This window comes from Rhinatrema bivittatum, chromosome 7 (assembly GCF_901001135.1).
Source record: "Rhinatrema bivittatum chromosome 7, aRhiBiv1.1, whole genome shotgun sequence".
Classification (NCBI taxonomy): Eukaryota; Metazoa; Chordata; class Amphibia; order Gymnophiona; family Rhinatrematidae; genus Rhinatrema; species Rhinatrema bivittatum.
Genome location: NC_042621.1, coordinates 136,438,721 through 136,461,141, shown reverse-complemented (window position 1 = coordinate 136,461,141; position 22,421 = coordinate 136,438,721). Strand labels below are relative to the sequence as shown.

The 22,421-nt window shown below is 43.0% G+C and overlaps 1 protein-coding gene across 6 annotated transcripts in view; it reads left to right on the top strand.

Moving 5' to 3' along the window:
• VAC14 (VAC14 component of PIKFYVE complex) overlaps positions 1-22,421 on the top strand; it is a 525,003-nt gene that overhangs the window by 129,299 nt on the left and 373,283 nt on the right. For all 6 annotated transcript variants that reach the window (XM_029609234.1, XM_029609230.1, XM_029609228.1 and 3 more), the window contains exon 14: positions 15,466-15,622. In XM_029609234.1, coding sequence (XP_029465094.1) covers positions 15,466-15,622 — 157 coding nt within the window. The remainder of the gene's footprint in view (positions 1-15,465; positions 15,623-22,421) is intronic.

Sequence of the window (22,421 nt, the reverse complement as noted above, 5' to 3'; positions counted from 1 at the left end):
AGCTAGGGGAAACGTGCTGATGACTTGCATATGTTGGAGGGGTGTGCTGGGAAGGGTGGGTTTTTGTTTTTTTTTTTTGTGGAGGGGAGGGGATTTGATTGCAGGAAGGGGGTTGCTGCCCCTTTTAAGATTGGGGGGGGGGGGGGGGGGCGGCAAATAGCCTGGAAACTTAAGGATCAGGGAGGCTCGAGGCAAGGGATGAGATGGCATCTCCAGTACTGCACAAGTCAAATCATTGAGGGGGCCACGGGTGTTTCCCCCCCGCCCCTTGGAGTCTGGCCTTTTCGGTGATTTGAAATGTTGCAGAAGAGAGAAGCAGGGGGCAGAGTGCCCAGAGGAGTGCCACACTCCTTTTAACGTTTCCCCAGCATTTGCCCCCTGGAGATGGGTGAATGGTGGAGGTATGTGTGTGGCGGATTCTCTCCAAATGAGTGAAAGGGTATTAGGTGTCCTAGGCGAATTTTACAGCCTTGCGCCCCATCCCTCCTAGCCCTTGCTCCACACAATTAAACATTTTGCATTTTTTTATTTACATTTTTTTTTGCCGCCTATATGAACAAGCATTCTAATATTTATATATATAAAATATTAAAACACACTTTACAGCTCAAAAAGATACAACTTAAAGTAAACGAGCTTTCAGTTTTTTACGACACTGCCTCACCTTGCCTAATGGTGGAACCACCTCTGGTGCAGACATTACTGCCACTGGGAATGTCTGCACATTACTGGCTACAGGACCCTGGGATTTACAAAAGTGGGGTAATCTGTGTCGTTTTAATTCACATTATTGAACAGAAATTCTTACATTTGGTATGCCTTTGATGTCACTCAGCTGAAATCTCATGCCATTCGTATTTAATTTCCAAGCCAAATTCTAACTGAAGAATAATGAAATTTTGCTATAAATTATAGGATGAAGAAACTGCATTCCTTCATTTTTCTAATCTGGAACCAGTTGTGCAAAGGCTCTCTCTCCACAGACTGATTAGCTGATAGGGCTGCTTCAGCAGTAGCCTTATAGAGGTATGGCATCAGACATACTGCTTTTTCTCCTCTTCCCCTTCAAATTGAGGAACACTGCATGATTAATTCCTGCCTTTCGCCCTTTTTTGGGGCAGTGCACGGAAATACTGAACTCTTCTTTGGTAGCACAGGGGACTGGAATAACAGGACCCAGCTGATGCCTCCTAAACAAACATGCAGCCTGTTTCCATGGCAATGGTCAGTAGTCATGCTACTGCAAAGTACCTTGTCTCAGAGATGGAGGAAAGCATTTTAACCAATTCAGAAACAAGCTACCCAGTACATACAAAATGTTCTGCTTTGTTCCCGCTTCCCTGCACATACATAAACCCTTATGCGGAAAGAGCTCTGACAGCATAGAATTTTGCACAGCAGCAACATTACTGAACAAAACAAATATGAAAAGATTGAGAGCATAAACCTACATTAAAACAGACAAACATTATAATGCTGTAGTTCTTCTCTGTGCAACATGAGATCCACATCTAGTAAATAGTTGGTAGGCATTCTTTCTACTAAGGAAGTTATAGGAAGTCCATATTAAAAAGTCATGTAGATGGATAACGTAATAGTTGTCCATCTAAATGGCTTAGCTGGCTATATTCAGCCCTTATCTGGCTAACTGGGAGAAGTTGTTAGCTAAGTTAACCAGTAAACTCCAATATTCAGAGTTAGCTGAATGACTTAGCCGGTTAAGTCTGGTTGAGTCAAAGAGCTGTCCTAAACTTAACTGGCTATAGTTAGCTGGCTAACTAATTAGGATAGCAGGCTATATTCAGTAGTATGGTTGCACCGTTGAATTTGCCTCCAAAATTAGCCGGATAAGTTTATATAGCTAACTTTGCTGTACAGACTGGGGTAGATTTTCAAAGGGTTACACACGTAACCCCCGAAAACCTACCCCCAACCCCCCCCCCCCCCGTGCACACTGAGTCTATCTTGCATAGGCTGCTGGCACGCGCTTAGCCCCGAGACGCGTGTAAGTCCTGGGGGGGGGGGGTGGCGTGTCACGGCCAGCGTGTCATCGGGGGCATTCCGGGGGCAGGGCTGTGGGCGTGGTTCCGGCCTGGGGGCATGGCCGCGGCCTTCAGACCCGCCCCCGGACCGGAACATTGCGCACCGGCACCGCACCTTGGGCAGGCGTAACTTTTGGATTAAAGGTAGGGGGGGTTTAGATAGGGCCGGGGGGGGGGGGGGTGGGTTAGGGAGGGGAAGGTGCGGGAGGGGGGTGGAAGGAAAGTTCCCTCCGATTTCGGAGTGGCCTCGGAGGGAACGGAGGTAGGTTGCGCGGCTTGGCGCGCTGACGGATACGCGCGTATCTATTGAAATCCAGCGTACTTTTGTTTGCGCCTGGTGCGCGAACAAAAGTACACCTGCGTGTATTTTTATAAAATCTGCCCCACTGTGTTTGAACATAGACCTCTTTTTCTACTAAGGAATTGATAGATGTTTAGAGCTGCTCTTAATCCTTCATCTGGATGAAAGTAAATTAGAAAAATATTGACAAAGAAAGTTTATAATGCATAAGTTGTACTCTTTTATGGCTTTTAACATGCTAATATCTCTATTTTAATGGCAGCACAGCCCTGGTATAACTTTGCCATATACAGAGTCTACTCTGCTGACAAGGGAGTGTGCATATGTTTCAAAAATTATAAATCTATCAACAGTGAATTGAACTTGTGTTCTGATTTAGACAAAATGGATGCCAATTGTAGTTTATGTATAGTAATCATGTAACCCTTATGTAAAATTCCCTGGGACTTTGGACTGGGTGGCTCTAAATAAATACTTATCATTTTTCATCACAGTTTTCTATAAACTATACAGTTTGTCCTGCTTTGCTATTGATTCATTTCATTATTTAAAATTTATATTCTGCAGCACATAGGTGCTCATAGCAGATGTCATATTATTCCTGCAAATATTATTGTAAATACAAATAAATATATATATATATTAAAAAACCTGTTATCAGACAAAATATTTTTCAACTTTTGGTCCATTATCAGACTTCAGATGCCTTTAGACCCGTAATTTTCTGTGGTTCTATGAATACATAAATTTAATATTTTAAATTGAGTACAAAGAATTAAAGTGATTGAAAAGTTTCATATTTAAATGCTTTTTTTTTTTTTTTGCAGAATGTTGTTTAGGTTCTTTGAGGCTGCCTCAGGAAGGCTTAACCAAAATTAATATATTAGGCAGGCAGAACATTCATGATTATCTTAAAGAGGAGTAAAATCTCTTTTGTGTTTTATCCTCGGTGAATCGAGCCTAATGTTACTCAATTCTAATTGTGTAACCTGAGGTAGAGCTATAGCCATTTGTAGAGCTGTGATGCAAACCTCGAAGGTTCAATCATTCATCGTTGGGCCATACTTTCTCCCGATTACCACAGCATTCGTTTGATATTTAGGTCTTTATTGTACAATATGAGTTGTATAAAATATCCTGCACAAAAATGAGTCCTTACAGGAAAAAGATGAATATGCGCCACGTTAGCCCAGATATCTTTCTTTGGCATAACAAGGGCTGAGTTAAGGCCTGAATGATTTATTAATATGTTGCTGGTGTAAGGGCAATTTTGAAATTGCTTGTGGAGCTTGCATCTGCAATCTAATTTTCAGTTTTGAAAATTTGGAGCCAGTGGGAATTGCTGGCACAAACGCATCTGTGAACGTTGCATGTGATTTCTCTGCAGGTGCAAAATTATGCATAGTAAAGCGGACACAGGGATTTCAATGTGACGTTGCTGCACTTACTTTGCCTTCCCCGCCCTAACCTTGCCTCAGCCATGTGTATTTTTAACATGTTCAAAAGTACATGTGCTGCGAAATAATGTGCATTCTTTTGGCCACTTTGAGGGGGAGGGCCCTTTTTCAAGCAGCATTAATCATTAATGTGGTTAGATGCTTTTGAAATTTGTCTTCAGCAAGAGTAATTTTCAAACGAATTTCCATGGTTGTTTTTACTCACAGAAATGGCCTTTTGCAAAATTGCCCATTTGATAATTCAGGTAAACATATGTAAACATATGTCTGGCACATAATTTTACAAATACTGAGTTGGAGGTGTTCTGGGGGTGGAGTTGGGGAGGAGTGTTTAGGAACTTCAAAAGTATGCATGTACATTTTCTCTAAATATTTGTTCACTCATTAGCAGATTATTATTTACAGAAGAGAATGTATGGGAAGAACTAAGAAAGCTGAAAGTGGACAAGACCATAGTGCCAGATGAGGTACATCCCAGGATACTAAGGGAGCTTAGAGATGTGCTAGCAGAACTGCTGAAAGACCTGTTCAAGATCTCTGGAAACGGGAGTGGTGCCTCAGTAGTGGTCCTGCTTCACAAAAGTGATGCTAGAGAGGAGGCTGGAAACTACAGGCCGGTTAGCCTTATCTTGGTGGTAGAAAAAATAAATGGAGAAGGAGACTGTGCTAAAGGAAGGAATAGTGAACTAGCTATAATATAGTGGGTTGCTGGACCTGAGGCCACATGATTTCATCAGAGGGAAGGGCCTGTCAAACAAATTTGATTTTTATTTTTTTTTTATTAGGTGGCTAGAGAATTAGATCAAGAAAGAGCACTTGATGTGATCTACTTGGATTTCAGCAAAGCTCTTGATATGGTCCTACATAGGAGGCTTATGAATAAAATGAGAAGCCTGGGAGTGGGTGATAAATTGGTGGAATCAATTACAAATTATTTGACTGACCAGAGACAGCGTGTGATAGTAAATGGAACTTAAGCGGTACCTCAAGGATCAGTTTTAGGACCAGTTCTGTTCAGTATCTTCGTGTGTGGCATTGCAGAGGGGGTAGATGGAAAAGTTTGGGGTTTTTTTGGGCAGGTGACACTAAGATCTGCAACACAGTGGGCCCGCCTGAAGGAGTAGAGAATGAAAGGCAATTTAAGAAAGTTTGAAGAGTGGTCAGAAGCTTGGCAGCTGGGATTTAGTGCCAAGAAGGGCAGAGTCATGCATTTAAGGTTCAGTAATGCAGAAGAACTGTATGAGATTGGGGGTGAAAGTCTTATGTGCATGGACTGTGGGAGAGGGACCTAGGGGTGATAGTGTCTGGTGATCTGAAGGCAATGAAAGAATGTGACTAGGCAATGGCAAAAGCCAGAGGGATGCTGGGCTGCATAGAAAGAGGAATAACCAGCAGAAAAAAGGATATGATAATGCCCTTTTACAGGTCATTAGTGAGGCCTTACCTGGAGTATAGTTCTGGAGACCTTAGCTCAAAAAAGATAAGGATAAGATGGAAACGGTCCAGAGGAAGGTGTCCAAAATAGTTCGGGGTCTGCATGAAAAGCCATATAAGATAAGACTGAAGGACATGAACATGTATACTCTGGAGGAGAGAAGATGCAGGGGAGATATAATACAAACCTTTTAAATACCTCAAAAGTATTAATATTGCACAAATATCAAACCTTTTTTGTTGGAAAGAAAACTTCATGATATGAAACTCCAGGGGGACAACTCAGAACCAATATCAAGAAAAATGATGGATGCATGGAATGCCCTCCCAGAAGAGGTGGTGAAGATGAGAATGGTGATGGAATTTGAAAGGGAATGGGATAAACACTGCGGATCCCTACAGGCTAGTGCAGTGGTTCTTAACCTTTTTCCCATCGTGACACACCTGACAGGCCATGCTCACATGTGTGACACACTGCTCGTTACAATTTACGGAGGAAATAAAAAATAAAGGTCCGGTATTATTTTTATTGTTAAGAATGACACAAGGAAAAGATACATATTCTGTCTGAACAGAAATTGCATAAATAGAAAACATCCCACACCAAATCAGCACCAATTTCCAGCACTTAACATTAAACACCTTACCTAAGAAAAGGCAACACTGAAAATATTACACCAGACCTTAAGACACCAATACATCTCCTATTAGGAAAACGGACCAAGTCAGGCTGCTATAGAGCCCTACACAGAAACTACACGCCAGCAGAAAACCTCACCTGAATCACATGTGCTGACCCTCACCTAACAAAGAATAAAGAGACCATAAAGCATAACTAGAAGCATGCAGACAAAACTGAATTGGAAACTGCAACAAGCCAGAGTCTCTATATGCAGTGTAATAAAGGAAAAAGAAACATCACCCAACCTTATAAAACAAATCAAGAAATATAAAATCAGTAGCAGTAAAACCATACTAACAAAAAGAACAGATTATTTCAAAACAGCGGATGAATGGAATATCCAACAATTAAAAAATCATATAAAAAATGTCTAGATACCAATAAAATATTTCAAAATAGCAGACACAAAGACCCAGAAATGAAAAATAATAAGGATACCAAAAATGTTTTGCTCTGCATACCTGGGAACGTTTGATATCCAGATGCCCTGAGATTGTTTTGAATTAGCAGGAGGTGGGGTGGTTTACTTGCAACTTTCTCCTCCCCCCTCTCTCTCACACTGGCTCTCAATCGCTCACATATACACGTGCTTTTTCTCTCTCACTTATATAGGCTCTTAATTACACATTTACACACATGCTGTCTATCTTTTCAGGCTTACACACACAGGCTTTCAATCATATACATACATGCTGTCTTTTTCTCTCACACACAGACTCTCATTCACATGCTTACAAACATGCTCTCTCTTTCTCTCATTTACACACAGGCTCTCAATCACATACTCACATGCTCTTTCACCTAAACCAGCTCTTAATCACACACAGACACAATTGCTGTCTTTCTCTCACTTTCACATATGCTCTCAATCACATACTCACATGCTCCCTCACCAAAACCAGCTCTAAATCACACACTTGTTCTATCTTTCTCTCACTTTTACACATGCTCTCAATCACATACTCACATGCTCCCTCACAAAACCAGCTCTCAATCACACACATACTCTTTCACATGTACAGGCTCTCAATCATTCAGATACATGCTATCTCACACACACACACACACACACACAGGATCTCAAACACACGTTTGCTCATTCACTCACTCTCCCACCCTTCCCCAAACTAGCAGCAGCCTCCTCCACTTCTAACCCTAAAGGCAGCAGCAACCTTATTTATTTATTTTAACATTTTTATATACCGATAGCCATTTACACATCGTACCCGTTTACATAGAACAAAAAGGACAAGCCATAAATGAGGCGTATCTTTTACATAGAACAGAGAACAGTTAATAAAATAACAAGTAAACATTAAAGGAAACTTTGGTTAAGGATTTAAACAAGGAAGATCATAAATATGCAATGAATGGTTAACAAGAGTTCTAAGAGCGTAGGTAAATAAATATTCGGTAGTTCACATTAGCTAGATGAGGGTATTTGCAAAATTAATTGGCAGAGGGGTGCACAGGGACAAGAGTTGATTTGACAAGTGTTTAAAAGCTAGGGTATAGAGGACAGGGGTAGGATAGAAAAGTCATGGGCGAACCACTGAGACCAGTCAGGTCGTGGCACTTGAGTGGGAGCTGAGGGAGAGCAGGTGTAAGACTATTGAGGGATTTGTGGCATTGAGGAATTTAGGTGAAGGCCTGTAGAAACAGCCATGTTTTTAATTTATTTTTTTTAACTTTGGTGTGAAGGTTTCAGTGCGTAGGTCATGCGGCATGGAATTCCAGAGGGAAGGGCCAGCTAGGGTTAGCGCTCTTTTAGAGGTAGAGGAAAGTCTGAGTTTCAGGGAGGGTGTGTGCAGTGTTCCTTGAAGGATAGTTCGAGTTGGTCTAATTGAGACATGAGGTCGGAGAGGGGGATTGAGCCAGTAAGTATTATCATTTATAATAGCTTTGTGGATGAGGGAGAGAACTTTGTATTGTATTCGTGAGGTGATAGGGAGCCAGTGCAGATCTTTCAGAGTAGGTGTGATGTGGTCTCTCTTTTTGGTGTTCATGAGGATGCGGGCTGCGGCATTCTGCAGAAGTTGAAGGGGTTTGATGATCGTGGAGGGGAGACCGAGCAACAGAGCATTAGAGTAGTCTAATTTGGAGAATATAAGAGCCTGGAGTACAGTATGGAAGTCAGAGGTGTGTACTAGGGGTCTGAGTAGAGAGACAATACAAGGAGTGCACTACAGACAAGATGCAAGTCAGGACAGACAGAGTAATAGGCCACAACACAAGGCCAAGCGTACAAGGAAACTACATAGAACAGGGTAAGAACAAATAAATAAGAAGGCTGCTATATTGGGGCCACACAAAGAACAGAAGCAAATGCACAGAAAGCTAAACAAGACTAGTGAATAAGGACTAAGGCAGAAGCAGTAGAATGGCCACAACAAAGAGTAAAGGAGACTCCAAGCTGAGGCAAAGAGCTTATCAGGAGGCCAACTTATAAGGGAGTGGAATTGCTGCGTCATGCTGCAAACATGGCTGTAGTAGAACCTCCAAGCTGTTAGGGTTGTGGACCCTTGTGCTGTGGTGTGATTGACATTACCAAACAAGCAAGCCTGTCCAGTTCACTCCAACAGCTGGCAGTCGTACCCCGAATGTGTCAGCCTGGAGCTTCACCTATACCAATTTTCATCCCCACAGGTTGAGTCCTTGGGTTCTGATAGCCGGCAGGTCTTAGGGTCCCTGGGCTACTGGTTAGGCAAAAGTCTGTCCAGGCAAAGGTCAGTCAGGGCAGGCAGCAGACAAGTGAAGATCCAGGAGACAGGCCGAAGGTTGGGGTAGGCAGCAGATAGCAGAGACTAGATTCAAGTTGGAGTCAGATCCAGGGAGTCAAACCGAAGAGGGACATAGAGGCAGAGAACAAGACAGATGACACCAGGGTACGAACAAGGCAAGGGCAAGGAATGGGCTAGGCAAGGAACAGGACAAGGAGTGGGGCATGGAGAAGGTGAGGACAAGGAAAGAAATGAGACAAGGAACAAGGCAAGCATAAGACACGGATAACAACATGCACTGGCCATCAAGGAGACCAGGTGAGCTGTTGCTGAGGCAGAGAGGGGAAGTCTGACAAAACCTTACAGAGGTGCTCCCTCTTTAAGGCTCCAGGCATGCTTGTGATTATGGGAGGGTGGCAGGGGTAACTGCTGGCGGCCTCTCCGGCCACGTTGTGCTGTGTCCAAAGCAGGAAATCAAGTGCTAGGTGTGTGGTAAATCTGGCCATGTTGGGGGTAAGTGCAGCGGCTCACAGGGTTGTCCCATGAGCTGCCAAGTGTAACACAAGCCATGGAAGCTTGGAGGACTGAGGCAGCATGAACATGACCAACTGAGGGCCCCTGCTGGCAGGAGGGCAGCATAACAGCCAGATCCCTTACACTACCTTTAGGTGTAACACTTCTGCATGGGATAACCTGCATGGAATGGCAATTACTCTTAACAGGAGGCATGGGGGAACCTACATGGAGCGGCAGTTACTACCAAAAGCAACTTGCTGGGTAGACTGGATGGACCTTTAGTTTTTATCTGCTGTCATTTACTATGTTACTGTTGTGTGTGGGTAAATCTGGTAAGATAATGTTCAAAGTGTTATGCATGTAAGTCTGCTTTGAAAATTGGTGTAACATACACATTTGGTTGCAGCCTTATATAGGCAAGCTATTATACAAATGGCTAAATCATTGCAAATCTCAGACACACACACACTCCTTCCCCCATGAAGCAGTCTTACTTTTCATGAGAGAGAGAGAGCTTGTTTTTGTTCTGCTTCTTCCCATGAGACTTGGTAGGCAATTATTTAACAGTAATGTTTGCATACACCCGGCTTCCCTGTGTGTTACAATCCTTTTCCTTCTCAACTTTTTTTTTTTTTTTTTTAAGCTATGGTCTTCTCTTTGTAGACTTTCAAATGTTTGCTTGGCTTTATTTTATCAGGTTCTTAGGCAAAGATAGTACTAGAGCCCAGGGGTGGGCAACACTAGCTTCGCCTGCTGCAAACAGGTCTGATTTTCAGCATATCCACAATGAATATGATTTGCATACAGTGGAGGCAGTGCATGCAAACATACAGTATGCATATTCATTGTGGATATCCTGAAAAGCAGACATGTCTGTGGCACTCCAGGTTCTGAGTGGCCCTATGCCTGCTATAGCCTAAGTTTTTTTTTTTTTTTTTTAATGTAATCTGAATAAGCTCAGTATTATCAGAATTGTCCTGTGGACTGTACTGCATGATCATATGACACTGGAAAAGAAAACTAAACCACTAGAAAAAAAAATCTGGATAGAATGAATGATATGCCTTGCATAGTTACTTAAAGCAGGACAGTCAAAACTAAATTTTCATTACATTATTTTGTTTTTAAATCATGTACTTTTTAAAATTTCTCTTACTTTATTTAGATTTCCAGCACTAAAGTCTTAAAATGGTTTGTGTGATTTTATTAGTTAACACATGGAGCAAATCAAAAGGGGACCACCAGACTTTTTTTTTTCTATAGAATATTTCTGTAAATGAACCCAGTAATTACGTACCATAGGAGACTTTGATTTGAAACAGCACCTGTTAAATGATCTGTCCTTTACTCTATTTATAATATGGTATTACAAAGGTAGGAACTTGGATTCTGATGTCATAGTAGGAATGGAGTAGATTCAAAAGCTCAAATTTCATTCTTGTGATACTACATTTAAAAATGTACGGGAGGATTGATTTTTAAATTTATTTATTTAAAAGATTTATAACCTGCCTTATCCTTCATTCAGACGCTGTTCAAAATCACAGTCTGTGATGGCACATAGCACTAACACTGTCAGTTTCATAACACTGTAGTTTCCAAGGCTACAGACAGGTCATTTGTGTTGTGAGCAACCTTATAAAAACTATACCTGACATCATTTGCTATGTTACTTTGAGGACAAAGAACCCAAGAGTTCAGGTAGTGGGTGCAAACTTATTTAAGATGGTCTCTTTAAAATAAGTTGATACTTTTTTCCATTGATTATCAATCAGATTTCCTGGTAATTTATGGGAGTTTGTAACTCATATCGACCCCTGTTTAAAACACATTTCCCTCTGCCTTCCTGTCTTTTACTATTTTAAAGAGTAGATTTTGTCCATTTTTATACGTTTCTCACGCTCATGATCCGTACTGAGACAGATGTCACTTTTATGAATATGAGATGTTTAAATTTAAATAAAAGGAATCACTGCTTTCTAATATCCAGCTAGTATTTATTCAAAGGTATCTTGTTTAGATGGCTTGGAGAGCCAGATGGTATAGCATATATTGGATGGCTATGTTAGAAAGATTTCGGATAGTGTTTAAAGCTTGGGAATCATGTTAAGATTCCAGCTTCTCTTTAGTAGCTTACATCTCTCAGGTGGCTTGACGTGCCTACTTAAAATTACAAATGCTTGGGCAACTTCACTAAAGAAGGCCCTGGAGAAGGACCATCAGGGGCGGATTGGCCTATCGGGGGATCGGGCATCCCCCGGTGGGCCGATCGCTCCAGTCACGTGGTCTGCCGTGTGCGGCTGTGACAGAGCTGCGCTTGGCAGACCACGTGATGTGTCCTGGGCCGGCCTGGGTGGCGAATACCTGGGCCGGTCCAATATCGTGAGTCCGCCGCTGAGGACCATTGCTGGTGGACAAGAGCAGGGATGGGAGTGGGATAGACACAATCGCATTTACAGAAGAGAATGTATGGGAAGAGCTGGAATAACAAAGTTTTCAAGGCCACGGGGCCAGATGTGGTACTTCCCAGGATACTAAGGGAGCTTAGAGATAAGCTGGCGGGTCCGCTAAAAGACCTGTTCAGTAGATCATTGGAAGCAGGAGTAGTACCACAAGATTGGAGAAGAGTGGTTGTGGTCCTGCTTCACAAGGGGAGTTAGCAGAGAGGAGGCTGGTAACTACAAGCCACCTTGGTGGTGGGAAAATTAATGGAGACTGTTGAAGGAGAGGATAGTGAACTATCTACAATCCAGTGGATTGCTGGATCCGAGACAGCATGGATTCACCAGGGGAAAAGGTCCTATCAGACAGACCTGATTGATTTTTTTTTTTGATTGGGTGACTAGAGAATTGTATCAGGGAGAGCGCTTGATGTGATTTACTTGCATTTCAGCAAGGCTTTTGATATGGTCCCGCATAGGAGGCTGGTGAATAAGATGAGAAGTTTTGGGAATGGGCACCAAGGTAGTAGCATGGATTGCAAACTGTTTGACTGACAGGAAACAATGATGTAATGCTAAATGGAGCCTGCTCTGAAAAGAGAACGGTTTTAAGTGGAGTGCTTCAAGGGTCTGTTTTGGGGAAGGTTCTATTCAGTATCTTCGTGAGTGACATTGCGAGGGAGTTGGAAAGAAAAATTTGTCTTTATGCAGATGATACTAAGATCTGCAATAGTTGGACATGCCTGAAGTAGTGAGAATGAAAAATGATTTAACTTAATTTTGAATAGCAGTTGAAGATCTGACAGCTGAAATTCAGTGCCAAGAAGTGTAAAAGTCATGTTCCTGGGGTGTGGTCAGCCAAAAGAGCTGTGTTTGATGGGAGGAAAAAAAGATTAATGTACACGGACCAGGAGAGGGATCTTGTGGTGATTGTGTTTGGCGATTTGAAGGTAGCAAAGGAATGTGACAAGGTGGTAGCTAAAGTCAGAAGGATACTGGGTTGTCAGAGAGGGGAATAACCAGAAGAAAAAAGGAAGTGATAAGGTCTTTGCTGAGGCTTTATCTGGAGTACTGTGCTCTGTTGTGACCGTACCTCAAAGGGGATAGAGACAGGATGGTGAAAGGGTCCAGAGGAAGGTGACCAAATTGATGTGGGTTCTGTTTCAGAAGACCTATTAGGAGAGGCAGAATGATCTAAATATGTATCCCTTGGAGGAGTGGAGAAGCAGGAGAGATAGGATACAGACCTTCAGATACCTAAAAGGTATTAATGATGCACAAACATCAAACATTTTCCATTGGAAAAGAAACTGTACGACTAGGAGTCACGATATGAAACTCTAGGAGGGATGACTCAGAACTAACATTGGGGGAATATTTCTTCACAGAAGATGTCTTGAATGTCCTCCCAAAAGAGGTTGTAAGGACGAGAACAGTGGGTGAATTTAAAAGGGCATTTTAATATATTTATAAATGACCTGGAAATGCGAACAACAAGTGAGGGGATCAAATTTGCCGGACACAAAATTATTCAAAGTTGTTAAATCACAAGAGGATTGTGAGAAATTGCAAGAGGACCTTGCAAAACTAGGAGACTGGGCATGCAAATGGAAAATTAAATTTAATGTGGACAAGTGCAACATTGGGGAGGTTGAAGGACACATCAACATACCTGAACCTATCGATCCGGAAGCATGGTGTAAGGGGATCTTCCAGTAAGTACCCTGCCTGGAAGGACTACCAAGGTAATTGTGCCAAACAAGCAAGTTGGAGTGGAGAACACAGATTGAACCTTCTCTGCTACCCAGGGAGCGTGTAGAAGATTTTCTCCTCCATGCTGAGCAAGAATGGCAACAGCATCAGACAGGACAGGCATCGGACAGCCTATCTTCTCCTCAGGATGACTCCCTGGTGTCATACCTAGCATTGAACTCCCAGCAGTCAAGGAGAGTGGTCCCGTGAAACTCTAGCCTGAGCCTGACTCAACCCAGGTTTCTGCTGTATGCATCATTGGACAGCTGTCACCAGGGGCATCGTGCCAGGGGGAAGTCCACCTGGGTTGCCCTCAGTTCAGGAAAGAGGGTCAGTGAACAACGGGCGCTTATCCACTGCTTCATCGTACCTCAAATCTCACTGCGACAGGGTAGTGCTATGAATGAATCCTCACCCTTCCTGGGGTTATCTCGGCTCTCCGTCTTACTCAGGCGATAACTGTGCCAACTGTCTCCTGGAGCTGCTTAAGGCAGACGCAAAAGGCAACTTCACATGTTGTATCTCAAATCTGCCCAACCTACTGTGACCGCTGCGTACCCTCGGAGTCTAGCACTCCCAACTGGGGCATCTTTCAAGATGAAGTGCTCGGGCTCCAGATCCTAGTGCATCCTGTCTTGCCCCAGCAAACATAAAGCATTCTGATGCGACCGTTGTTGCATGCTTTTCACATTACAACGCTGCTGATCAGCAGGTGGCCACAGAAGGTACAGAGGATTGACACATCCTCTGTCAAGGACAAGTGAGAAACTGTCCGTGACCACGGGTCAGGTTGATCGTATAATTGGAAACTGGAAGAGGCGGTACATTGCCCCCAGGGGGTGCCAACGCTCCAACCTTCCAGCTTGGGACTCCCCAAAGCCATGGCTAATTCAGCCTGCTTAGCTGCAGAAAAGAGCAAGTTTGCTTACCGTAAATGGTGTTTTCCATGGATAGAATGATGAATTAGCCATGTAATTCCCGCCCGCCTCCCCGGACAGTCTCCTATCGGACTCTGTCCAGAGCTTGGATAACAGACTGAGGCAGGATGGGAGTCACATGGGAGATACTTCCACACGGGCACATAGAGCACAGCTCTGTGTACTTTGAGAAAACTCCACCACCTAGAGGAGGATGTTCCCAAAATCATGACTAATTCATCCTGCTATCCATGGAAAACACCGTTTACGATAAGCAAACTTTTACGAGCATAAATCCACAACTTGCTATGAGGTCGGAACTGAACTATCAAAAATTCCAGAAACATGTTAAGGCTTTCCCGTTCCCTAATGTTAGAGTGGGTGGGGCTGCAGGGGTTATGGGTTTCACCAGCAGATTAATTGGAACCCAGAAGGTGAATATAGACAAAATCTGTGATTCAAATTCACCTGCAATAACTGCAGACAGAGTATATCTCATATTATAAACAGCATGACCTCATCTCATATATATGAAGTCTCCAGTTGCACTCATTTGTCAGGGTGACTAAAGTCTTAGATGATCACGTCATATTTTTATGATCGTAGGTCATTTGTCTATAGTAGTATTTTTTTCTTTTTGAATTTGCAGATACGTTATTTTATCTTTTAAATGTTAAGCCAATTGTTCTTCAACAACAGCCCCAACACTGTGACAGTGTTTCGAAATCTTTACGATCATATTCATCATGTGCTTATGATTCGCAGCACTCTATCCGTCATTTCTACGAGTTTTGGGTCCTCTAGGGTGATAGTTATGTGGTTATGGGTTTAGCAGTGAAAAGGGGGTGATGGTTTGCGCATGCTTTTATATTGAAAATTTCGCCACAGAAATGTACTCCTTTTTCGGGGGATACTTTGATCAAAACAACATGCATGGTTTTGAAAATACTAAACCCCCGACCTAACCCAGCCCCAGGAACGACCCCACTACAATGTGGGTAAATGGTGTGCAAGTTGTAGAACTATGCATGTACTTGTGCCTGCGTACAGAGACAGCGGATTTAAATACAAAACACTCTTTACCCACTGAAATCCCTGTGAAAATTGCCCTTAGAGTATTTGAAAAATGACACATGCCCTCGTAGTTTTTGTCCTCTCTTTGTCATATTTCCTCCAGCTATCTTGTGTTTGTTTAATTTCTAGGTCATCTTGAAGGACCTGGAAGTTCTAGCAGAAATTGCTTCGTCCCCAGCAGGCCAGACAGAAGGTCTGGGTCTGTGCGATAGCCCTGACATGAGGCCGGACCAGCCAGAGCTGCAGGTTCCTGTGGCAGCGAAAGGGGGATACCTCAGTCCTACAAGTGAGTGCTTATTTCTCTCCTCTTATAATTAATGCTGTTCTGATTTGGAAAAAGCTAATTGTGCCACAGTAACTCAGTCATGCCCTGATAATATGATTGCTTAACTTTAAGGAGAATATGCAGAATAGAAAACTTCACAGTGCAAGACTATGTATGTCATAATTTGATATGCAAGTGATGATTTTGCCATTTCTGGTTACCGTCTTCTCTAACAGGGATATGCACAGTCACTTAAAATTAAGGTTGGTTTACAGAGTCTCAGAATTTGGATACCGGGGCTGCAACCAGCATTTGTTCGGCTCGTGCAATGCTCGCTGGCCTTCTATATCTTGCAGGAGAAATGGTCTCTAATTTTGGCTAAGTAGTTTTGGATTAAAAAAATATATATATCTTTGGCTATTTTAATTTGCTTTGAGTTTGGTATAATTTACGTTTCATTTGCTGGTTCCGGAAGTGTGTGGGCGAGAGAGAGGATCATGGGGATGATAAGAAAAAATAGGGTAGGGCAAAGATCAGGCACGGTTTGGTTTGGTGTACTATGAGGATTGAAAAAACTTGAATATGTGTCATGAAGAAAAAAAGTTGATAAGCATTGGTGTAGACTTTAGGCATATAATTTAATGATAAATGCAGCCTAAGAGTGCATTTTAAGGCACCTTAACAACTCCAGCTTCTGATGGCTTAGTTAGCCCGCAGACCCCTGGCCATATGTTAATACTCAAGCGGGTCTTTCATAGTTCTTGCACCAGTGCCCCCAAGATTCTTGTGCTGATACCGAGGTGTATTGTCTCGCTTACAGGTCAATGTGTTACCAATGTGTATTTAATGTGCGCACAATCACCTTTCCAGGGTGCTTGATGTAACAGGCAAAGAACTGCTGTGCTAAAAAGGATGCACCAGGGATAAACTGTGTGTCCCTAGCTGGTCCACGGCATTGGGTGCCCAGGAGAAGTGGCTGTGTGCGATAGGAAAATGGATGCTCGTAAAGAGAGCATCTGTTTTCCTAACCTGACTGCCGGCAAGATTTTTTTTTTTTCAAGTTGCTGCTTTCTGTGGTTCCTCTGATCTAATATCGCCAAGATATTAAGTCGGAGGAACTACAGACAAGCAGTACTTTCTGCTTTTCTGTAAACTTTTGGGGATTCTCCCAGCTCCGGGGCTGGCGTTTAATTTTTGAGGGTAAAAATGTGCACGTCCGGTGCACATTTATTTTTTGCATGAGAGGGTACTAGCTAATAGCCTCATCAACATGGCATTTACACGTGATGAGCGCTATTAGCCTTGCGCTGGTTTGGACGCGTGTTTTGAACGTGCTAATCCCCTTATTGCTTAAGGGGTTATGGACGCGCATCTAACCGCGGGTTAACCTGTGCGCTTGCCTGAGTGCATGGTATGGCATCAGCCTATTAATCTGGTATGTGATCCTTGCTTTTCATAGGGGTAACTGTTAGCCTGTAGTAATAGAAACAACAGGCTTGTGGCATTTTATGGGTTAATAGATTTATTGATTCAGAAACTTTCACTCCGTTAAATGCATCCTTACCTTTGTTCATCAACATGCAGTTATCACTGTTCTAGTTTAAGGTACTTTTATTTTGTTCATTGTATGCTTTTTTTTTTTTTTTTTGTGCGTTGCTTGGTGTCCACTAAAATGAATTGCAGTAGAGAACAGGGTCCCACTTGTGGCAAGCCTCCAGAAATGTCAATCTATAAAAACAAAGCTGCCCTATGATTTTCAAAATCAGACCTGCTTTGGCTACAGGTGAAAACTCACTTTTTGGCACATTTATGTACCAAAGGGTAAAAATGCATTTGCACTTATGATACATTCAGGTGCTTCCAACAGAGACAGTGCATTCCTCTTGTATACAGTAAATTTATTGGCTCTTCAAATCATCCTGTGCCCTAAACTCAGTGGAAGCTACTTTTTCCATTTGAGAATCACCATAAATGAAAATGCCCTTGTGGTACAGAAGACACGATTCCTGAAGGGGAAGGGATGTATCTGAGATCCAGTAGGGTGAATGAAATCCCTGTGTATACTTTACTCTCCATGCCTCTTTCTGATGCAGCGAGAAGTATATGCGCTGTCATACAGCATGTTAGGGATGTGCAGCAGGGACGGATTTGTCCCATTCGGTATTTGGATTCGTCGGGACCCAAATCCGTTGCATCCGTTCTCGGGGGACCCCGATCCATTCATTAGTTACATATGTATTCGTTTCCCAAAAAAAACTCCAACCCAACCCTTTAAATTTAATTTACTACAACCCCCCACACTCCTGACCTCCCCCCAAGACTTGCCAAAAGTCCCTGGTGGTCTAGCTGGGGTCTTGGAGCGATCTCCTGCACTTGGACTGTTGGCTGCCGGTATTCAAAATGATGCAGATAGCCTTTGCCCTTACTATGTCACAGGGCTACCGGTGCCATTGGTCGGCCCCTGTCGCATGGTAGGAGAAATGGATGGCTGGCGCCATCTTGTGCTCCTACCATGTGACAGGGGCCGACCAATGGCACCGGTAGCCCCTGTGACATAGTAAGGGCAAAGGCTATCTGCATCATTTTGAATACCGGCAGCCAACGGCCCGAGTGCAGGAGATCACTCCAGGACCCCTGCTGGACCACCAGGACCTTTGGCAAGTCTTGGGGGGGGGGGGGGGGGTTATTCATTAGTGAATCGTTGTATTCGTGGGGGTTCGCCATATGTTTCGTGACCCCCACGAATACAATCAATATGGCATATACATCGCAGGTTGCCAATACGTTGCAAACGAATGCACACCCCTACAGCATGTGTACTTTTAGCTGTATACATATGTGTGGGAGGTGATTTTCAAAAAGTGTTTTTATGCAGGTTAAAGCTTTTGAAAATGATGCATTATATTAAAAAAAAAAAAAAAAAAAAAAAAAAAAGAAAACCTTCTCGTCCTATGGTATTATCAGAAATACACTATTGTTCTGGGTGGAGCACCATGTTATGTGTGATGGAGCTGACTCAAGAGTATGCCCTGTGCAGAGGAAATGTTTGCTTTAGGTTTTTGCCATATTTTATAAAGAAACTGAAGACGCGCTCATATTCTGAACAGTCAAGTCAATCATACAGGGAATACCTTGCGCTGGTACCAATAAAACTGCTTGAAATCACATTCTTTATTCTTTGTAGCTGCTTATTGTCTGTCACGGGGAGCGTGATTAATTAATATCTGTAAAGCTGGTGGCAGTGCTCCCTGCTGTGCAGTACTTGACACTGATAGTGAGAGGCTGCCTGCATGTTCACGCCGTTTGGCATTACAGAAAGCTTCCTTCATTTGCGTTATTTCTCTGGATGCATGGCAGCACTCCATTGGCTATTGTCTTGCTGTAGCTGCAATACCAGTGTCATCCGCCCATGTCACTGGTGTTTAGGGAAATCGCTGCAGAATCAGAGCTCAAAAGGGCCGGCTCTCCTCCCCGCTTTGAAGCCACAACAGTGGTAAGAGCTGGCCCCGTAGCTCTGTGAAGTGAATCTAGGATGAAAAGCTCATTGAGCTCAGCATCATGAATGGAATACTGCATCTCATTTCCTCTCGTGATTCCATTCGTTGTCATTAATTTGGACACTGGAAGGCCTTGTAGGCAGGGTTAAAATTCACCCTCTTCTTCCACTTGTCTTTATTGCTCATTCATTAAAGGAACCGCTGTGATGCTTTTGTGTCCAAAAAATTGTTTGTTTATAGCCCACACAAACTATTTTAATTTTGAAAATAATATATCTGCTCTGCCCTGAAAAGAAGATCCGTTTGACGAGTACAAACAAAGCACGCAACATTTGAAAATCAGTGCAGAAACAGCAATCTGTACAGCTTCAGTCTCCTTTCCCACAACCCCTGCCCCCGCCCCTTCCTCAAGCGAAGACATGCACATAGGTGGAACTAAAGGCTTTTTTTTTTCTTTGTTTGTATCCTTCCCCAGCCACCCATATCTCCTCCTGTCTTTAGCCCCTTGCCAAAGCTACAGATCTGGTGAATTAGTTTGTCCTTTTCCCAAATCCAGAGGTTTTTAGTTCTGCAGAAAAACAAGTGCGGTGCTTTGTGGGAGTTCATTGATCCTCTGCCTTTGTGTTTAAACGCTGGTCAGAGATGAAAATGTGCGACAGTCGAACAGCCTGTCTGCCAGATCCTTTTAATAGGATACAGATGAGGCAGCACTCAAAATGCATGCTTCCTTCGGGTTTTTTTTTTTTTCTTTTTGTGGATGATCTAAAAATAGCCTGTGGTATGACATGCCTGTTTTTTGTAGGCTGTTGTAGTCTCGTCTCAGAAGGCTGAGGATTTTATAAGAGAGGTTTTTTTTTTTTTTTTTTTTTTTTTTTTTAATATATATTCCAGATTGCATTGAAGTAAATGCACACGATCAAAAGCAATCCTTTGTTTTTTGGAAGTGTGTTGCAACACTGTAGAAAAAAAATTGTTTGGTGTACATAGAGAAGTAAAGAGAGTAAAATACCTGTTTTTCCTTTGAGAAAAAAAATGAAATTTTAGGAGTGAAAATTGGGATCTTCAAAAATAAGAATTTTGATGCATACGTGTTTTTAAAACTGTGATTCCAGTGTCCTGGTTTGCACCGGCGGCACCCAATGTTTCCTTCTCTTCTACTACTAGCTGCTGCAACCAGACCAGCACCAGGTATAGAATAGTAAAAATAAATAAATAAATAAATATGGAAACCACCTTGGCAAGAATAGAGGGTGTTAAACATGTAATGTATTGTTGGGATCCCTCCTCACTGCCCTTAGAACCCCTTCCTGCTCTTCTCTCTGCCTAGCATCCCTCTGCTCCCCTCAGGCCTATTGCTGGGATATCTGGGGGGGAAGCAGATCCACCTTGGATAACATGACCTGTCCTGCCATCCAAGCTGGTGGCTGTGAAGGGGCTAAGGGGCACATATGCCACGACAGCAGTGGCGTAGAGCAACTGGTGCTCAGCCCCCCGATGAGGTGCATTGTTATCCCCCTAGATGACGACCCTGGACAGTTGCTTGGTGCACCCCCTCCCGACAGCCCTAGTTTTCCTCTCTCCCCCATCCACCATCCTTCTGTCTGTCCCTCTCTCTCCCCTATGCCTCCCTGCCAGCCAGCCTGAGAGAGGGTTAGGTATATTTCTGTTGCAGCATCTTACAAATCTTGTTTTTCAGTCACACGGCAGCAACACATTTTCTGGTGCACCACCAACTTCAGCAGTTATCGTATACCCTAGGACAGTGGTTCTCAACCTTTTTTTGGCCGGGACACACCTGACAAATGGTTCTCACATGCGTGACACACTGAACATGTGACCATCACGGGGCTAAATGTAAACATGCACTCTGCATCCTCAGGATGCAGATCTAGGGCATAACCCGTACAACTCACCATACAAAAAAGATATTCTGGTTCTGATGACATCTCAGTAAAAGCAAAACAAACTCCCTTTACTACCAGGCACAATAGCCGTCCTTATGAAAAGACAGTAATTTACCACTAATGCATATCCTATTGAGAAAACACATCAAATAAGATTGATACCAATGCCTACATGCTAGTAAAATACCTCACCTCAGTCACACACCCAGAACTGACCTTCACCAAGTACAGAAAACCCACAAATTATAAATATGGAGACAGAAACTGGAATGGAAAACCAAAAAAGCCACTCTGCATGCAGTGTGAACCTGGAAAAATGGAAAGAGAAATATAGCACCTAACAGACTCAGGATTTGCAATAATGCACACAAACTAACCCGCACAAAGTTACACCTGTATTACGGAACACACACAAACAGTAACGACCCTATCTAAGAAATACAACTATTAAACCAGGCCCTAAACACTAAAACATTTCCTATTGGGAAAACAGAATAAGCCAAGCTGCTACAGAGCCCCACACAGAAATCATTGTAAAGTTATACCAAAAATGTTACAAAATAACTGCTGAATAGAATAATATTCAATTAAATACTCATAAAAATTATTAAAACATGTCCAAATATCAATAAAATATTTCAAAACAGCAGACATCGCATAATATCCAATAATTAAAATGGCAGTCAATCAAGAAAAATAAATTTAAAAAACCATCTTTACTTACACTCTCCAGCAACTCTCCTACTCCTTTCCCTTCCAGGCCAATAGCACTCACCAGAAGCAGCAAGGGCTGCTGAAGCTCTGTCCTCAATCTTCTTCCTTAGCACCCACAACCAGTCACTCACAACACACACACCCCCAATTAGACCCCACGACCAGTCTCGGTCTCTTTCACACCAGTCATCTTCCTGACCAGTCTCTCTCTCTCTCACACAGAAACACATCACCACCCTGACCAGTCTCGCTCTCTCAATCACACTCATGTTCTCTTATATACAAGCTCTCAATCACACACACAAGCTCTCACACCCATTCACACCAGCTCTTACCCAGGCTTCCATTCACACCCCTACACACAAGCTCTCACCCAAGCACCCATTCACACCCACAAGCTCTCACCCAGGCTTCCATTCACATCTACAGACACAAGCTTTCACCCAGGCTTCCATTCACACCCACAAGCTCTCACTCAAGCACCCATTCACACCAGCTCTCATCCAGGCTTCCATTCACACCCACACACATGAGCTCTCACCCATTCACACCCACACACAAGCTCTCACCCATGCATCCATTCACACCCTCAGACATAAGCTCTCACCCAGGCATCCATTCACACCCTCAGACACAAGCTCTCACCCAGGCATCCATTCACACCCTCAGACACAAGCTCTCACCCAGGCACCCATTCACACCCTC